We start from the raw sequence: 19,284 nt of genomic DNA, 5'->3' as shown, positions 1-19,284 counted from the left end.
CTGAGCCGGAGATGGTATAGTCCTACACCCCTCAGTAGGTTTATTTATATTATAGTAGATTATATTTGTATGGCTGCACATATCCAGCTGAGGTTCAGAAACAGATTCACAGATGTGGTCCACACATTCACATCTAGTACAAAGTAATAACAAAAAAACTAAAAAGAATATCAATGTCAAAAGCAATTAGAGACATTGTAGGTTTGAGCATCACTGAACATACAATACAGTGATCATATGATTTTAAGACATCGGCATTTTGATTCAGATTGTGTGGATGTCGAGATGAAGAGAGCAGAGTCCTTTTGGAAAGAGAAGATAGCGGGTCAGCCTCAGCAGAGGAAGGTGAGGTCACTCTTCCTGCAGCCCACCTGGCAGCACACGGTGGTCAGTATGTTGTTAATATCTCGTCTGCTCAGCTCGGATCCCCGGTTGCTGCTCTCCAAACTGCTCTGATCCCCTGTGGGCGAACCTGGAACAACAAAATGCAACAAAAATGTGAAGATACACTTTTTCTAATTCAGTCCAATAGGTTCACACACACTTTTCCTCTGCAAATTGTTTTTCAAGTAGTTTTTTCCTACAATCGTTTCAAACAGAATAAGGAAGGACCAACTGTTTGCAGATCAGTCTCGTGTAATTAAGGTCTGTGGTACCATTAAATAAGGAAACTCTAAATGAGTGCACAAATTAACTCGGTGCTATTTGTCTTCTCCAGTGTCACTTTCCTCTTTTAATCAGCACGACTGCGAGGCTAACCGGGTTTGTTTGTGTGTGACAGACAGAGAGAGAAGCTGCTGCTGCCGGGCGAAACCGACTGCTGCAGCATTTAATCATGATATGTGGGCTCCTCGAGCCTAATAAGGTAAAACAGCCAAGATGTCTCTGCGCTGAGGCACCTGTCTGCCTGTACTCCCACTGCACCACAGCAGAATTAATAGTAGACAGCACGTGAAACAGGAATCACAGCAGTGGAAAGCTGCATGGCACTTTCAGAAACATGGAGAAAAAAAATGTTACGCTGCCCTTTGGCAGAAGTACAAAGCACTCAAGTCAGTGACACATAAATGGTATAAGAAATATTGTCAAAAAGTAAAAGAAGAACAGATTCAGTCAGATAAATTGGATGATTATTATTTTTATGAAGTCAAAAGAAGAAAATTATCTGTTCAGATTTTGTGTTCAGTAAATCCCATCAAGATATCTAACTAGTAATAAGGTGCAGATTGGTGCAAATTATTAGAAACCAACCTGTGTTGGTAACCCTGTGGTGTACAACCTCCTCTAGGATAGAAGTTCAAATGTGTTCACGTCCATCTCAAAACATGCAGGTGCCCATTTGAAGATTTAAACAGTTTCTTTTCTTGTTGTAATCATTCCTCCTGTTCATGTTGGCCCTTATAAGGTCCCTTCTAACGTACTTTGTTTTGTGCAAAAATATAATCCAACTGGGAAATCCCCTCTTTGTGTTTCCCTGTTGAGCTGGAGTGGAGGGATAGTAATAAAAAGAGAGAATTTCTTTAAAAACTAAAAATGTTGTAACTTTAAGAGGTATCCATTTGATTTGCCAAACTGCCAAATCTTTTTTTAAATCTTTTTTATTGTATAGCTTTTAGGATGACTTAAAATGTTGTGTAAAGTGTCTTTGAGTACCATGAAAAGCGCTATATAAATTAAATGCATTATTATTATTAACTCAGACAGCTGAAGCCTCGTATTACATTCGGATAAACGTCTGAATACATTTTTTGAACAAAGGAAGAATTGCAGATTTTGACATCTTTTAATGGCCGGTAGGAACTGGAAGAATGATTACATACTGACAACACCTGTTTATATGTTCATATTGTCACTTATTGTTTTAAGAAAGACCTGAACAATTGTAAATACATCATTTAACGCTATATCTTCACAGACAGGAAAATATATGTATATGTTAATCTGCATTATTCCTCCGTGTGCACACTTCCAATAGCAAGCGTCATCCTGAACCAAGAAGAACAAAAAGGTAGACTAACAAAAAGTGTTCGATTAAACAATTTTTTTTACAGACCACTAAGTCTGCTGTTTTGATAATAAAAATATAATTATTCTCACCATCCATGTCTGACTCGCTGAGGAATCTCCTCCAACGGGATCCTCCGCAGGTGTAGACGACAGCCCTCAGGAACTCTCGCCCGCACAGCTTCACCGCCTTCACCTCTCCTCTCACCTGGACCACACACACCGCTGCAAACATCAGCAGAGGCAAGACCATCAGAGCACGCATGCTGGATGTCTGGCGGAGGGTTATCTCTCTGTTGACCCGGTTTGTTCCTGAAACTTCTGTCCTGTTTCCAGTTGGTTGTCGCCGAGTCTTCTTTCTTGATCTGATGCTTGCATCTCCTCGTGTTATATACCATCCACCTTTCAGCTCATCAATGCTGAGTATCTCTCCACTTCCTCCCTCTCCTGGCCATTTAGCCCATCCCAGTTTCTCACACACACACACACACACACACACACACACACACACACACACACAGACAGTCGTCACTCTGTCATGACATTCAAGTCATTTTATGTTTCCGGTCGTTTTCACATCACCATCTTCAGCCGTCTAAGAGAGAGTGACAACCATCAGCCTTTTACAGCCTTCGTTTGACAATCACATGAGATGAGTGCATCCTCCGCTGTAATTAAGGCTGCGATTGCACTGACCTCCACTACACCACATGGCTAATTAAGTGATGCAAAGTGATTTCCAAACAGATGTTTCATGTGTTTACAGCACTTTGATGGCACGGTTGTCTGTGTCTTTACAGCAGTTTGAGCCATTTGAGAGGTAAAAAGTCAATGTTGACCGTTCCATTATGCCGGTCATTACGGTGCTGCTGATGGTGCAATGTGATACTCAGAATGACATTTCAGTTTGATCATTAACGGAGGTCCCATCCCAGAACGTCAATGAAATGATAGTATGTTTAGGTGTATGGTTGTCCCTATGGTATCAGAAAACAACAATATACAAATATAATGGAGAAGTACATATTAAATGTATTTTGGTTGCTTATTTTCCTCTTTCGTAATAATACAAAAGAAAACTTGATTGACAAGTTTAGCAGATTGATGGAGCCAAACCTCACTAAGAACTAACAAGTCTTCCCTGATAAAGTACTAAAGTGCTAAAAGATATGTCTTCTTTCTCGTTTACTGTTTCTAGGTGAAGGACTTCTGCATATTAACCAATCGGCCCATTTTAGACAATGGATTACTGAAATGTGAAATTAGTAATAATTGAGAGAGTCTTCGCACAAATAATATTAACTTAGTTCCAGACCTACACAATGTGCCGTCTTTTCAAATAAGTCTGCTTATTCAGGAACTTGGTGTTGTGCTTGTCAGCTGCTCGTTTCAGGTTGACATTATCAGACAGATTGGAGGAACCTCAGGCAACAATTTAGCACTGAGTCAGTGAACATTATGTTATAATATTACATACAGTAAACCTGTGCAAATGCATGACTTCTGAAATTCCTCAAGTCTTAAAAGTGCTGTGGATGAAATCAGAACAGCTGAGCTTCATCTCCATCATGGTACCTGAACAAGTTCCCTCCGCTGATTCAGACTGTGTGATGTGTTTGAAAGCTCTGCAAAAAAGCCAGTAAGTAGACCTTAAGAAGGCCTCTGTTCTGCAGACTAAACATGTTCACGATCTCATTCTTTTCAGGAGAGGTTATCAAGCAGTATCAGCAGACACTGGTTTATTAATTTAGCCTGACTATACTAGCTAACATGTTTTATACCTTTATGATGCTACTTTTGCTCATAGTTTTTTCTCTTCTCTTTCTCTCTCTCTCTCTCTGCAAACCATGCACAGAGTGCACTGCAATATATTTTAACAAAAATTACTTTAATAGAGATACAACATTGTTTTTGTGTCATCCTCCTCCGTATGTGTCTGGAGCTGATGAGCATTGAGGGCTAAAGTCAGAGCTACAACTTAGTTTATCATAGTGGACTCAATTTTGTCTGACTGTCCTGATTATTGACTCAAAAGAGAGGTGTACAGGGTTACTTTAAATGTCCTTAAATGACCCTAAGTGATGTAAAATGATGAGTGGAGTGGCATAATGTCCTCTGCTATTCAGACTGACAAACAGAAAACAAGTGCTACAGTTCATCCGATAAAAACTGTGATCTGATGTCGTTCACTGATACATTGAGCAGAATCATTGCTATTTAATTTGAAAGCGAAGCCTTTATTAACTTGAAAGACATTTGGTTCTAGCAAACTGAGCAGCAGCTGCAATGAAGCAGAAAAAAGCACCCCCGCATTATGGTGGGAAGTTGTTAGCTGTTATCAAATTACAAGGCTGATGTTCAGTATTCGGCCATAACGTCATGACTGAATTTGAGAATTTGTATGAAACTAAAAGGTGCAGATTTAAAGGTGATCGTTTGAGAGGATCAATTGTATATCATTGAAAGAAACAGAAGACTACGTTTCAATGTACACACGTGTATTGTCAATAAAGTTATAGAGGAGAGGAATGGGTGGTTCAGGACTTGTGGTTCAGCTATACTCGCTCAAGGACAGCAGGAGTGCTATTTTACATGTGTGTGTGTGACTGTGTGTGTGTTTCTAAATGTGCATTGTTTGCTTGATGTTGAGCACTGTTAAAGGAGATTTCCTGTTGCTTTGTGACCGACAAAAATCTACTTATCTTATACTATGCAAAACATGCTAGAATGGTAAATGGTCTGTACTTGTAAAGTGCTTTTCTAGTCTTCCGACCACTCAAGTGCTTTAATACTACATGTCATCATTCATCCATTCACACACATTCATACACTGATGGCAGGAGCTACCATGTAAGGTGCCACCTGCCCTTCAGGACAACCAAAAAGTCACACACCGTAGGCACAGCACGAACAATTTGCGGTTAAGTGTCTTGCCCAAGGAGACACGACATGAGCTAGCGGAGCCGGGGATTGTACCGCCGATCCTTTGATTTCCACTGAACTACAGTCGCCCATAAAACATAACATAATTCATAGACAGGTAAAGTCAATGATCTTTGTCGTAAATAAATAAATGCAGCATTTTTTAATATGAATGGTATATAATCTAAAAAGGGGACTGCTTGATTTTAAGAAGTTTGTATTCAGTATTTCAATTACTTTTTATTCTATCAAGACAATGTATAATTTTTACCGATTTCCACATATGAAATATTGTTCCAGATTAATTTAAATAAAGTAGTACTTTTGTTTGAAAACTGACTTAATTGTGTCCCTTTCACTGCAAACCCAAACTTAGACCTTTGCAATGCATGTTACAGTACACTCAATATGCTAGATACCCTATTATACACACACATAGCATTTCCCTGAAACCTTGAACTAAGTTTTTCAATAATACAAATAGACAAACGTGAGGTTTGCAGATTAGATCTGTTCTAATTGGATTATTCATATCTCCAGGAGACATTCAGTCTCTGAAAACCAAATCTTACAACAAGAGCCTCAAGATAAATAGATGAAACAAGCACAAACCTAATTGGCTTAGGAATACATGTATATATATATATATATATATATATATATATATATATATATATATGTGTGTGTGTGTGTGTGTGTGTGTGTGTGTGCCCCACAGTGTCCACCTGAGAGCGACACTCTGTTTGCAGTGTGAGCTGACCATCATGTGTCATTGACTCACTGGGAATAATGGTTTCAAATTGCTGACATAAAATGCTGTAAAGTGAGCAGAAGTGCACTAACACGGACTGCAGTACAGTATAATGTCAACAAAAGGGAAAGATTACATGAGTGTTCAATAAAAACTCATCAATTGTACCAAATACTGTCCACTCCACTGTGTTTGACTTTCACAAAATAAACTTGTTTTAATTTAAAAAGCACTCTTCTTCTTTCTATAAAACAAACAATAAAATCAGAAGCAAGTAAAACATTTGTAATGTATTCTTCTCCTTGTCTCAAATTGTATATATACTCCTATTTGTTTTTTGATGTTTTGCACTGTTCCACTTAATGTTCACATCTATCTGAAGAAATGCTATTATTTGTATGCCTAACTGTATATCATACCCCTTCCTTAGTTTTACGTTAATACACTCGCCAACACAGTTGTCTTGAGCTGATTGGGATCATTCGTCTATCACTGTCCCCTTCCAACATAGTGTGTGTCTCTGTGGCAAATAAAAGAGATGACGTCTTAAAAATCATTTTTTATCTTAACACAGCAACATTATTTGATTTGTAGTTGAACTCTTGGGAGCTCAATTTTACTTAAAAACATTGCTTGAGGCCCTAAAGCTTTACATAAAAGTAACTGTCATGCTGTGTTCTGGCATTGAGGTTTACGATTTTGATATTTCTGTCTCTTGTATCTCTTGACAGAGACAATATACAACCTAACTTATAGTTTGCACACCCAAAAGCAAACGGTCCCGAAGCACTGCCAGGTCGTTCAGCCAGACAAGTATTCTCAGTGAAGAGACATTTTGGATTATTAAGGAAGTCCTAATTTATTGTGGAGCTAATACACGTATGATGTTTAGAAATGTTTTAGTGATGGCTTGTTATATCTGGCCACAGGGACTACGGTTGAAATTTAGCCTTAGCTAAGACTGACACATTTACCCCTGGGTTGATTGATGTGTACGGTCCCTGTTCAAATAAATAAAAATGAAATGAAATGTAAATGTGAAAAACTGGATAGACTAAAACGCTCTTCTAAACTGTAGATTGCTTGTTTTGAAAGTATGCAATTAAGTCATGTGCCTTTTTTTTTTGGAGTGTTTACAATGTTCTTGTTCATATTGAGATGAACCTGTTGTTATTGTCTCTCATTTGTCAGTGTACCTGTCAGTCTGTCAGATTGCTCACTTGTATGTGGGAACAATGTATTAAACACATCTATGTGAGTGTGTTGAGATGTACTTGTAGTCAATGTTCCAGCTTGTGTATATTTTCTTAAATGTTATATCTTTTAAACAGATGTAAGAATTATGTGTATTCTGTATTGTTATAAAGCAAGCATGCAAACTTTCAATCATCAGTCAAGTTAACGTTTATATGCAGGTTGAAACACATTTGGAATGTAAATCCTCTTAACTTAAAATGGCAATTTGTACACACATATAGTGAAACTTGAAACTGTGAGTTACAAAACAGCAGAAATATGTGTGTGTTCGACTAGGTAAGGACAGTTTTCTTGAACTGATAATTGAAAACAATTCTTTGTTTTAACTCGGTGCATCAAGTTTAAACAACGAAGGACAAAAAGTTCACTCAACTCTGACAACTGCATTTTCAAGGCAGCAGGTGAACTTTCATTTGCAAGTTGAACTGCCTTGAAATGTTTTACAGTATAATCATATTTTTCAAGTGTTCATTAAATTATATTTTTGGCATTGTGGTCATAATGATGCACTGGACTGCATTATACTCAGTGGTATTTATTATCTTGGATGGGAAGGACAACACATTAAAACCCTGATGTAGTCCATTACAACCCCACCTTTGACTGAGGAACCAGCAGACGGGACCGTTCCTCTGCCTCTGCGCAGTTACTCCTCCACACCTGCAGGTGGCGATGTAGCATTACAGAGACGAGGCTCCGGATATGTAGCGGATGAAAACAGCATGTTGCAGGGACCTCTATGTTTTGCAGTCTGTCGACTTCATACAAATGTCATTATTTGCTCATTTACTCAGATAATCTACTCGGAAAAATCTGACAGCTGTCGTCGGTCCCAGGTGAGTCTTGTTTGCGTGTGACGTAGCTACGTCGTCATGTGCGACCCGAGGAAGCTAAGCGAGCTAAACTGCTAACGTTGAACTGTCCCTCAGGTGACATGTAACACGACTGTTATCTGTGGATCTGTCACTGTTGTGGATACGCTGGACATCTGTCGGTGGCATCGACACCCGCAACCAATCCTCTGCACTTGTGTTTTACATCTGGAGTTTATTTCAAGGACGAGATAGAACGTGACTGAGTGTTGACGACCTTGACTTCACCTGTTTACTACCTGTATGCATCTTTTAAATGAAGGCTAACTCACGCACACGTGGATCTGTGTGTATTTGTGTTAGTAGTGGACAAAGTACTCGGATGTTTAACTGAAGTAAAAGTATCAATATCACGGGGTAGAAACACTTTGTTACTATAAGTCCTGCATTAACAAATATAAATTAAGTAAGCTAAAAGTACCAGCATCAAAACAAAAGTAATCATTTTAAAGACCTGCCCTTTTCAGGAACATATATTATATTAAGTAGTTATAATTGTTGATGTATTATTATGTACATTACTTAAAAGTTACAGCTAATAAGGGTGCCTATGTCTTACTATATATATATATATATATATATATATATATATATATATATATATATATATATATATATATATATATATATATGCTGGATTTCACCAGCATTTCATGCATCATTATTTATTCATTATATTTTGTATTATCAATCTGAAACGGCAAAATAACTAGTAACTATATTTGTCAGACAAATGTAGTGGAGTAAAAAGAACAATATTAGCCACCAAAATGTAGTGAAGTAGTAGTATGAAGTTGCATGAAATGGAAATTCTAAGGTAAAGTGCAAATACCTCAAAACTACTTAAGTACAGTACCGGTACTTGAGTCCATTTAATTAGTCACTTTCCACCTCTGAAATTAAAACCTAGATTATGTGCAACATTGGTGGATTTAAGTTCTACAATATAAAATATGGTATAAGTAAAGAAAACGCATTACAAACTCTACTCTATATAAAAGTGCATTAGTATTATTAGCAAAATATAAAAGTTAAAAGTGCTCATGCTTGTTCACCGTGTATGAAGTAGAATAATATGGATGAAGTGAAGTACTTCAGATTTGCATTTAAACACTTGAGTAGTTTGCTTATGTATTTTTCCACCACTGATTTTAGGGCCACAGACTATTATTCCTTATTGACTAGTTTGTCAATTATTTTCTTGATTGATCTGTGAATTGTTTATTTTATAAAATTCCAGAAAATAGAGGAAACGCTCATTACAATTTATCTAAGCCCAAAATTATCAAAATGTCTTTTGTTCGATCAACAGACTTTTGGGCTTTTGTTGACCAACTCATTCTGAGCAGCACAAACCAGAGAATATTTGGCATTTTCATTTGAAAGATTACTCAACGTGTATTTTTCTCTGAACTGAGTAATCGTGTCAGCGCTTCCTGATTTGTCTGGTCTCGTAGGTCTGGATCCGCCATGGAGCCCATGATGAATCACATGTGGCCGAGAGTCTTCCAGCGGCTCTACAGAACCTCAGTACTTCCCAGGAGGACCCATTCAGGATGTGCTGAGCATGCCAATGTTCCGGCCTCCACCACCTCCAAACGCATCAAACCCACACTCCTGGTGTCCCGCCTCTACCAGCCCTCAAACCTGCGTGATGTGGGGCAGGACAGCCGGCTGCAGGGAGAGATGACGTGTAAGAGTCAAATGCTCATGCAGCAGGCCGGCCTCATCCATCCGTCCAACCCCGGTTGTTACTACTACCTTCCTGCTCTAGTCCGCTCCATGGAGAAGCTGGTGAGACTAGTTTTTGTTCTACAATTAAACACATATTAAACAATTATGATTATACATTCCAAGTAATCATGGTGAATCTGTTTTTGTCATGTCCACTAACTTAGATGGTTATGGCATAAACTGTGACTCAGCTGTATGAAGACAAATTAAAACTAGAAAAGATTGATTCTAGACTAACTAACTAAGTGTATATTATTTTTTTTGATTTGCTGTCTTCCTGTTTTCAGCAATCATTAAGGTTTTACATTGTTGGTATTTATTAACATTTAGAAAACTAGCAACAAAAGACTAAAAGATAAATCATATGCATCTGGTTCATTTCATTTCTGCTTTATAGTCCACACAGTAAAACCATATAAACAATATATGAATAATATTTTCCTTTTCAGATTTATTTATTTATTTCAACATTATTTTAGGGGCCTGAACAGATATAATTGTTCAGTATTCATAACACAAAAGAAAATATTAGAGCAAAGTCTTTTGGTTTAGTATTAATGTATAAACATGTTATAACTGCTAACCTAAATCTACAGGTGAGACTAATTGACCAAGAGATGCACGGGATCGGTGGGCAGAAGCTGGACATGCCCAGCTTGTGCTCCGCTGATCTCTGGAAAACCAGTGAGCGCTGGGACTTGATGGGAAAGGAGCTGTTCCGTCTGAAAGACCGGCACGGAGCCGACTACTGCTTGGGTCCCACACATGAGGAGGCAGTGACAACTCTGGTCGCTCACCAGGCGACTCTCTCCTACAGACAGCTCCCTCTGCTTCTTTATCAGGTAGCCTGTAATCCTCTTGCCACTAGTGTATTTATTATAATAAGCTGCCATTTTTTTATCAGTTTTGTTTAATTTTTTTAAACAACAGATCACCCGCAAATTCAGAGATGAACCCAAGCCGAAGTTTGGTCTGCTTCGAGGGAGGGAGTTCTACATGAAGGACATGTACTCGTTCGATGCGAGTGAAGAAGCAGCTTACGAGACCTATGAGTCTGTGTGCCAGGCATACACCCGGCTCTTTGCCCGGCTGGGTCTGCGTTGTGTTCAGGTGCAGGCGGACACGGGAAACATCGGCGGTAAACTCTCCCACGAGTTCCAGCTGCCAGCAGACATAGGCGAGGACCGGCTTCTGGTCTGTGGACACTGCTCCTTCTCTGCTAATGTGGAGACCATGTTATCAGACACAACTGACTGCCCACAGTGCAAAACTGGCACACTGGTCGAGTCAAAAGGTATAGAGGTCGGCCACACCTTTTACCTGGGTAAAAAGTACTCTCATATATTCAGTGCCACCTTCAGCAATGCACAGAACAAGTCTGGTATTGCAGAGATGGGCTGCTATGGTCTTGGGGTAACCCGTATTCTCGCCGCAGCCATTGAAATTTTGTCAACAGAAGAGGGGATTCACTGGCCAGGCCTTCTCGCCCCCTACCAGGTGTGTGTTTTACCTCCAAAGAAGGGTAGTAAGGTGGATGACGCGGCGGTTTTAGCTGAGGAACTGGTTCACACTTTGGGAGAGACCGGGCCTCATTTGAGAGGTGAAGTTGTTCTTGATGACCGCACACAAATGACCATTGGAAAGCGGCTGAAGGATGCCGGCAGACTCGGCTACCCATATGTTATTGTCGTAGGACAGGGAGCTCTGGAGGAAACGCCCACGTTTGAGGTGATTTGTCAGGAGAAAGATGAGACAATGTTTCTCAGTAAAGATGGACTATTAGATCTTTTGGGAAGAGTGGAAACTGTATGAATAACAACTCTGAATGTGAAAATACATGTTTTATTTGATGTTTGTGGATATGATGCAATCAGGGAGGCGGTGGGTGAAGAATAGAAAAGCATATGTTTTTTGTATAAGAAGACTGGGAGTTTATTTATGTAAACCTACTGGACGACATTGCTGATAAAGTAATTGTCACAACAAAAGCTTTATACTGAACCTTTGGGATATTAAATTGCATTTGGTTATTGTTGTAATAAACAAGAATGGTTCAATTGAATTCTTTACAGTCTTTCATGTTCCCATGAAAATCAAAACACAAGGGGTGAGAACAGAAATAATCACAATTTCCTGTCGTGTCTTTTAGATTTCCATCTGTAACATACAACTGACCTCTTAGTACAACTCAATGCTGGCATTTGGTAAGGCCAGCATTGAGTCAGAGAAAAATAAAAAAAAAATAGAAGTCCATTTTAACAATACAATTGAATCCTGATTAGTGCATAAAGCATGTATATGTAGCTGTCAAACAAAGTAGAGCATGGACTATTACATAAAATAAGTGTAAAGTAGCATATAATTAATGTAAATAAAAGTACTTTTATCTTGAACTGTACCCCAGTACGAAAATACTACATGTACAAATACAAAACGATGTGTAGAAAACGTACAACCAAGTTAAATTATCTCAATGCAGATTAAGAGTGTTATTGTTGCTAAAGCAGGAATGTGTTGCTTGTCAAAGTTAATTTGAACCAACCTTACTTTCAATTGTATTGTGTTGTTTAATCCATAATTATTATAATTAATTCTGAATTATAGTAATTCATAATATACTTTTTCATTGTCTTTGTGTTCTGTAGCAAAAATACTACCTGACAGTAACTAGTGAATTTACCTATAAATAAATACTTTATTTTCTATAAATTCCATCACAAAGACCAAAGACCTTTAATTTGCATTTAGTCAATGTAATTTCCATCTCTGGCGGTTTTATGAAAGATTATTCATAATTTGTTGTTCGGGCGGAGGCGGACCGAATGTATCGGCTGGTACTGTGTTTCCGCACGGATCTTTACTCAAGTGGGACCGCCACGCACATGTGTAAACAAGAAGCTGGGTAACTTTTAGACGGGGTAACGTTAACATAGCCGATGTGCTGGTGGTAGTAATCCCATGTCACCGTTTATATAAGATTTATAAACATCAAAATAGCGCTTTAGGCATATATTTTGATCCAAAATGGCGTTATCGGAGGGGCAACATGACAGCGACGATGGCATGGACGAGTTCATGGACAAATTCAAGACCCAAAATTATAAAAATGCCTTCAGTGAAGACAACTGGGAGGAGGTAACGCTAACATGTAGCAGCTATCGGTTAATAACATAAGAAAAGGGACAATCGTTCTACGTCAATGAGCCGTTTTAATTTGTCGTAATTCAGCAAGTTAACGTTAAACGCTAACTTCTAGAGGTGACGCTGCGTTTTCTGTCCATCTATTGAGATGTGTCTGTTTTTGTCTCATTCAGGAGTTTGATAAAATACCTCTGTTCATGAAGAAAGCCCCTGAAGAGATTGACCCAGAGAAATACCCAGAGCTAGCTTGTCTGCAGGCCATTATACACGACGAAGACAGACCCCCAGAAGGTAGGTGGGTCCTTCAAGCTTTTGAAACACCTGCTGGAGTTATGCTTAGGTGATTTTGTAGACTTGATAATGTGTTAACGCGTCGGTTCATATCCCCATATTCGTCTCCAGAGCAAGCTAAGAGCCTGAAAGATGAGGGGAATGCGTTTTTCAAGGAGAAGAACTACAAGAAGGCCATACTGTCCTACACCGCAGGTTTGCAGAAAAAATGTGGAGACCAGGAGCTCGACGCACTCCTCCTCACCAACCGGGCTGCAGCGCACTTTCACCTGCGTGAGGATGTCTCTTTATGTCATACATAAATACATATGGGGTGTTGTGCATGAAGCCATTAAGGTGGTTTACAAAGAATAAGTTAAAGTTATTCATTGTCATATGCCCAACAATTACAGTGAAGAAGTTGTTGCCAATTCATTTCTTAGTTCTCAGGCTCCTGCCAAATGTGCTCTTAGAATGTGTATTAAAAATAAATCATAGTGAAACCTAAGGTGCAGCAGTTAAAATATGTGAATTTACAATTAAATATACTGTTGTCCACAAGTGATGAGCCGCTAAGTGCTTATTTCACAGAATAATACGTTTACATGTTTTTCATCTTCATTTCTTTGGTTTATGTCACTCAGGTAACATGCGCTCTGCATTGAACGATGCTGGAGCTGCAAAGAAGATTAAACCAGACCACCTTAAAGCCTTGATCAGAGGTATGTTATATAAGCTTGTCTAGTCATAGAATATCAGCATAAATATGCTTAAAAATGCTATAATGTTATTGCAGCATCACAGTATATATTAATCATAACAAAAGTAAAACTCTGCATAGAATAATGACCAAAACCCTCCTGTGTATTTCACGTGTTTCTGCAGGTGCTCAGAGTTGTATAGAGCTGCGTAACTTTGCGGAGGCCGTCCAGTGGTGTGACGAAGGGCTGAAGGCTCATCCCACTGACAAGAAGCTGCAGGAGCTGAGAGCAGCAGCAGATAAACACAAGGTACAACAATAAATTAGTTCAAGGGATTTTATTTCAGGGGGGAGTGGTACTGGATTGAATTTGACATTTTGTCTGTAATATTATTATTATGAAAATAATTCCAGTTAAACACAAAGCCCTGTTTATTTTTGTGTGCCACAGAGAACAGCAGAGAGAGATGCCAGGAAATCAAAGATCAAAGAAAAAAAGCTGCATGCTGAGAAAGAAGCTCTTCTGGCTGCTATTAAGGTAAGCATTCTATTTAAAACTGAAAATGAAACCCTTAACGTGCGCCCGGTTAAGCATCGAACCTGTGGGAATGAAATTGATAATATTGTTTCTAACATTGTCAACCAATCAAATCTGGTCCTGTTTTTAAATGATTGTAAGACATTTTTTTCTGCGCGTTACGCAGGATCGAGGCATCAAGCTCTTCCAGTCTGTGAAGCCTCGTCAGAGCGGTTCAGACGGCCATGATGAGGACGAGGGCTCCTCAGAAGCGATAGCGCAGCTGAACCTGGATGGCCTCAGCTCCCAGGAGGCCACGGGGGCTCAGGTCTTCCTGGACGAGCAGCACTCTCTGCACTGGCCTGTTCTCTTCCTCTATCCTGAACACCAGCAGACGGATTTCATCTCTGCTTTCTCAGAGAACAACTGGTAAGCTCCTCTTGTCCTTTTTGTCTCGTCCTTTGATATATCTTGATGTGGTGTATTTCTGTGGGATTTTCCAAATGTTAACCTTTCTGCGTCTCCTTTGACTAAATTTAAGTTGAACGTTTTAAATGTTTTTAATTAGAAACACAGCTGCAATTTGTCTGGTTCAGTTTCATAGATCACCTGGCAGTTATGTTTGGAGAAGAACTTCCACCGTGGGACGCGGACAGAAAATACCACCCAAACAATTTGCAGGTTTGTGTGTTTTACCTAAATGTTGTTGGTAATTTATGACACATACAGTAGATCTGTGCTTCTGTTCTGCAACCTTAAACCTGTGAAATATAATTTTTCTTACAACTTTTTTCTTTTCTTTTCTTTAATGTTACTCCAACTATTCATTAATTAAAGGACTTAAGTGCAAACTAAACATATCGTTTGTCAGGTAGTTAATTCACACAGAGTATAAAAACATTGTAGTTATTTAATAAATTAATATTGAATTACCAGAAAACATGCTATTTTGTCTTCGTTATTGAGATATGAAATTACCTTTATCAGGATAGAAGATTTTGGCCATATTGCTCAGCCCAACTGTCAGTGATATTTTATAATACGTATTTAAGAATAACTGTCTGACGTAATATGTTATCCAGAGTACACCTGTAAAACAAGAGTTATATTTCATTACCAAGAACCGGTTATATCAACAGATGAAATGACAATAATCAATTGTTTATTGATTACATTTGATCTCTCCTCACTTTCTAGCTGTACTTTGAAGATGAGGAGAAGGACACATTCTACCAAGTAAACCCAGAGATGTCACTTCTAAAGGTGTTGCAGCATAAAAGGTACATCCATTGAGATCAAGTCTGTGTTTCAAGCGTGATTTCATTTTGATTTATACCAGCAAGAATTTTCCATTTTGATTAACTGGCAGGTGTTTACTAATCTCTTGTATTTTGTATGTTAATCCTGGACCTCCATTTTGTCTTGATAGGCCTAAAATAGTTTAGATGTTTGATATTGTGTAAAAAAGCTGAGGTTGTAATCTTCGCAAATAGAAGATCTCTGATGTGTCGAGTCTTGGCCAATCAGCGTTAAGATGTCTACAGCGGCTTCATTTCCCTCTCACCAGTTTTTAATGGCAAACTAGTCAGCTTGCTAACACGTTAGATAACGTTGTTGGAGAGACAGCGAGTGCGATTACTGGCAGCGGCGAGTCCGTGGCAGCGTGTGACGTCAGACAGGAGAGCGGCGAGTCAGTTCTACCTACCGACACCTGATTACATATAAGGAGAGGACCAGTGGAGATGTTATCCAACTTGTATTTTAATTTTAAAAAAAACTAAATGAGTTTCCTCCGTAGGGTGGCCGGCTCCTGTTTATATTTAAAGGTTTAAGATCTACGTGTAAAAAGTAAAAATTGTATCCTCCAGTTATTATAATCTATATAGTTATGCGGTGCAAGAATGCATATTGTAAGTATTAAGTCTACAAAATACATTATTTATATATATATATATATATATATATATATATATATATATATATATATATATATATATATATATATATATATTAGGGGTGGGGGAAAAAAATCGATTCAGCATAGTATCGCGATAGTTTGCATGGCGATATTGTATCGATACACGGAAGCCAAGTATCAGGACAACATCCGTGACACGGCGCTGGTCAAAGACGTTAACTCAAGCATAAATCAAACTGGCTGCTGGTGCTATCGTAGCTCTGGAGGCGGCCAGTGTTACGGATTAACAGGCGGCCGTGTTAACTAGTAACTTCTGGTCGAAAGTCACCAGTTAACACGGCCACCTGTTAATCCGTAACACCGTCATCCCGGCGCAGTTCCTGGCGAAGTAATATTATGAACCCAGACACGACGGCGTTTGATGCTCCGACGTCTTTGGGATTTCCACAACAAGTATGAAGCAGAAATAGTAGTTATTTTCATGGTGGAGGCAGAAATGGAAACTCTTTGCACGGCGATAAACCACAGAGATAAGCCCCGCCCCCTCTCTGGTGCGTCCAGCTCGAATGACGCGACAATGCAGACGCAAGCAGTTCAGTTTGTCATGTGCAACATTTATGAAAGTGTTGGTCAGTTTGTCAGCTTGACAGTCACATTTTGCTGCAATAAAAAAGATTGAAGTGAGATGAACAGACTAAAAATGGTATCTTCTTAGATACAATATGTTGACAAAGTTTTTCTTTGGGGACAATTTGTGGTGAAAAAAAGGGAATAAAATCGCAATACTCAATATATCGCAGAATCGTGATAGTATCGAATCGGGACCCAAGTATCGTGATAAAATCGAATCGTGGGACCTCTGGTGATTCCCACCCCTAAAATATATATACATACTACTGTTCAAAGGTTTGGGGTCACTACGAAATTTCCTTATTTTTCAAAGAAAAGCACTGTTTTTTTCAATGAAGATAACATTAAATGAATCAGAAATACACTATACATTGTTAATGTGGTAAATGACTATTCTAGGTGGAAACATCTGGTTTTTAATTAAATATCTACATAGGTGTATAGAGGCCCATTTCCAGCAACTATCACTCCAGTGTTCTAATGGTACATTGTGTTTGCTCATCGCATAGAAGACTAACGGATGATTAGAAAACCCTTGAAAACCCTTGTGCAATTATGTTAGCACAGCTTAAACAGTTATGCTGGTGAGAGAAGCTATAAAACTGTCCTTCCTATGCATAGCATCACATTTATGGGTTCCATTATACTCTCAAAATGCCCCACCCCCCTCCCCCGCTGGTGTCACCTTTTTCACCCCTCATGAGTTTGCCGGTCTGGGTTCTACTTAAAGACACCTAACTACATATAAGGAGAGGACAAGTGGAGATTTTATCCAACTTGTATTTTAATTTAAAAAACAAGTGGCCGAAATGAGTTTCCTTCGTAGGGTGGCCGGCTCCTGTTTATATTTAAGGGTTTAAGATCTACGTGTACACTTAGGTATTGACAAAAGTAGAAGAAAAACCATAATGATCATAGTTTGTCAGCTTCTCGACGAGTGACACTCGCTTGCCGCTGTTCGTCACTGACTCTCCGTCACTACTTTTCATACCCTAATCATTGTAATTCATTAAACTATTAATGAAACTCCTTTGTGTTTAATGACATTTGAGTTTGTGCAACCAATTTCCAAAAATAGGCAAAAAACAAGTTGCTTGAAAACACATCCTGCTCCTTGGTGTTTCCTCCGTAAGCAAGTAACCAGTGAACTTTTAATTTATTACACATGACTCCTCTGAGTTGTATGTTCCTTCTCGTAGTTTCTTTTGCTTCTGTAATCAGTACAGAGTGTTCATTTTGGAGGATATTGTCTGTTGAGGAATACAGTATATTTGTTGCATGGATTCTTTCATCCAACTTCCTTGACATTAACCATTCACACTCATTTCTTCTCTGTTCTCTTTACAGGTTTTTTGTCAAGTCAGGCACTCCCAGCATCATCGTTCTGGTTCGGAGCTCGTCATTCTGGAAGCAGTTTTTAACAGGAAAGAAAATACGAGGATTGTAAAGACATTAGCCTTCAAATCTTGGGACTTTAATACACAACATTTGCTATTCAACCCCAGTGGACTGTGTCCTTGAAAGAGACATAATGGAAGATGTGCATGTCTCTTGTGGTCCAGAGCAGGACACACTGTTTGACATCAAATATCAATCATAAATGAATATAAAATAAACAAAATAATCCATGAATATTATGTGTGTTTCAGATAATTTAATAAATGGATCACAAACGAAATGATAAAACAATTGATCGGAACACAGATTAAAATGCCTTCTGAGGCAAATTTTTTAATTGTGATATTGTACTATACAAATAAATGGAACATGTAATGGGTACAAACAAGTAATGTAAATGCTTGTAAGTAAAAAACAAAGTTAGCCTTCTTCCTGGTGCTACAAGTCTCCGTGTAAATCAACAAAAAATCTATATAATCTAAAATTATATTTTCCATGAAGAAAATTAGTTTGGACGTCATTCTTCAAAGAAGTTCTAAAAGTCTCAGTGAGAAGTGGAAACGAGACTAACAAGTCTGTGACATTTTGCTCAGTTAGGTGTGAAGAACCCGCTTTTTTACATTTACCTGCAACAGTGCATGACAGACCGCTCGGGATGAGTGACAGTCACGTCCTCTTGACCGCCTCATATTTGACTGCTTTGCTTTATAAAGACGGTTTGTAGCATCTAGCGGCTAGCGGCATGTCCCACTGAGGTCTGTCATCGTACGGGATGTTCTGATGACATATAGTTGATAGCTGTACTATTGATTTTGTTTCCGCAGATTTTTGTGAATGAAACATGCCCACACAGATTGGATGATGAACGGGAAGCCTAATATCATCATTTTAGGTGTGTACGTCAAGTTTGTGAAGTTAAGAAAGTTTAGTGAACCGACTTAGAATCAACCTCAGAGAAACAATCTAAGAGGTTGAGATAAATCCCGGAATTCAGATTTAAAAAAATGTCAAGACAGACCAAAGCACTACATTCAATATAGATAATATTGTTTGATATGTTATGTATATCACTGAGATACCAAAGGGACACAATTCAAAATTATCTTTAATCTTCAAATACAAAACAAACAGCAGCATGATCTAAGATGAAAAATATGTCCTTCTCAAGAC

The 19,284-nt window shown here is 38.6% G+C and overlaps 3 protein-coding genes across 3 annotated transcripts; 2 read left to right on the top strand and 1 right to left on the bottom strand.

Moving 5' to 3' along the window:
- Positions 1-332: 332 nt before the first annotated feature.
- insl5a (insulin-like 5a) lies at positions 333-2,269 on the bottom strand (the record flags this gene model as incomplete). Its single annotated transcript, XM_079221590.1, has 2 exons — positions 333-472; positions 2,098-2,269. The coding sequence occupies 2 exons, from the start codon at positions 2,267-2,269 to the stop codon at positions 333-335; spliced, it is 312 nt and encodes a 103-aa protein (XP_079077716.1).
- Positions 2,270-9,276: 7,007 nt separating this feature from the next.
- Positions 9,277-11,710, top strand: pars2 (prolyl-tRNA synthetase 2, mitochondrial; the record flags this gene model as incomplete). The annotated part of the gene is made up of 3 exons (XM_079221106.1): positions 9,277-9,600; positions 10,137-10,382; positions 10,471-11,710. The coding sequence occupies 3 exons, from the start codon at positions 9,277-9,279 to the stop codon at positions 11,350-11,352; spliced, it is 1,452 nt and encodes a 483-aa protein (XP_079077232.1). The 3' UTR covers positions 11,353-11,710.
- Positions 11,711-12,425: 715 nt separating this feature from the next.
- On the top strand, positions 12,426-18,516 carry ttc4 (tetratricopeptide repeat domain 4). The gene is made up of 10 exons (XM_079220601.1): positions 12,426-12,675; positions 12,855-12,972; positions 13,084-13,245; positions 13,596-13,673; positions 13,837-13,961; positions 14,103-14,189; positions 14,356-14,597; positions 14,765-14,849; positions 15,366-15,448; positions 18,064-18,516. The coding sequence occupies exons 1-10, from the start codon at positions 12,565-12,567 to the stop codon at positions 18,161-18,163; spliced, it is 1,191 nt and encodes a 396-aa protein (XP_079076727.1). The 5' UTR covers positions 12,426-12,564; the 3' UTR covers positions 18,164-18,516.
- The last annotated feature ends 768 nt before the right edge of the window (positions 18,517-19,284 follow it).

The sequence above is a fragment of the Taurulus bubalis genome, assembly GCF_910589615.1.
Source record: "Taurulus bubalis genome assembly, chromosome: 7".
Classification (NCBI taxonomy): Eukaryota; Metazoa; Chordata; class Actinopteri; order Perciformes; family Cottidae; genus Taurulus; species Taurulus bubalis.
This window is presented reverse-complemented; position numbering and strand designations above follow the sequence as displayed.

Coding starts and splice junctions, on each gene's coding strand:
- ttc4 (XM_079220601.1), top strand. CDS start 12,565: ATGGCGTTATCGGAGGGGCAACATGACAGCGACGATGGCATGGACGAG. Junction 12,676..12,854: donor GTGAAGACAACTGGGAGGAG/GTAACGCTAACA, acceptor TGTCTCATTCAG/GAGTTTGATAAAATACCTCT. Junction 14,598..14,764: donor GCTTTCTCAGAGAACAACTG/GTAAGCTCCTCT, acceptor TGTCTGGTTCAG/TTTCATAGATCACCTGGCAG.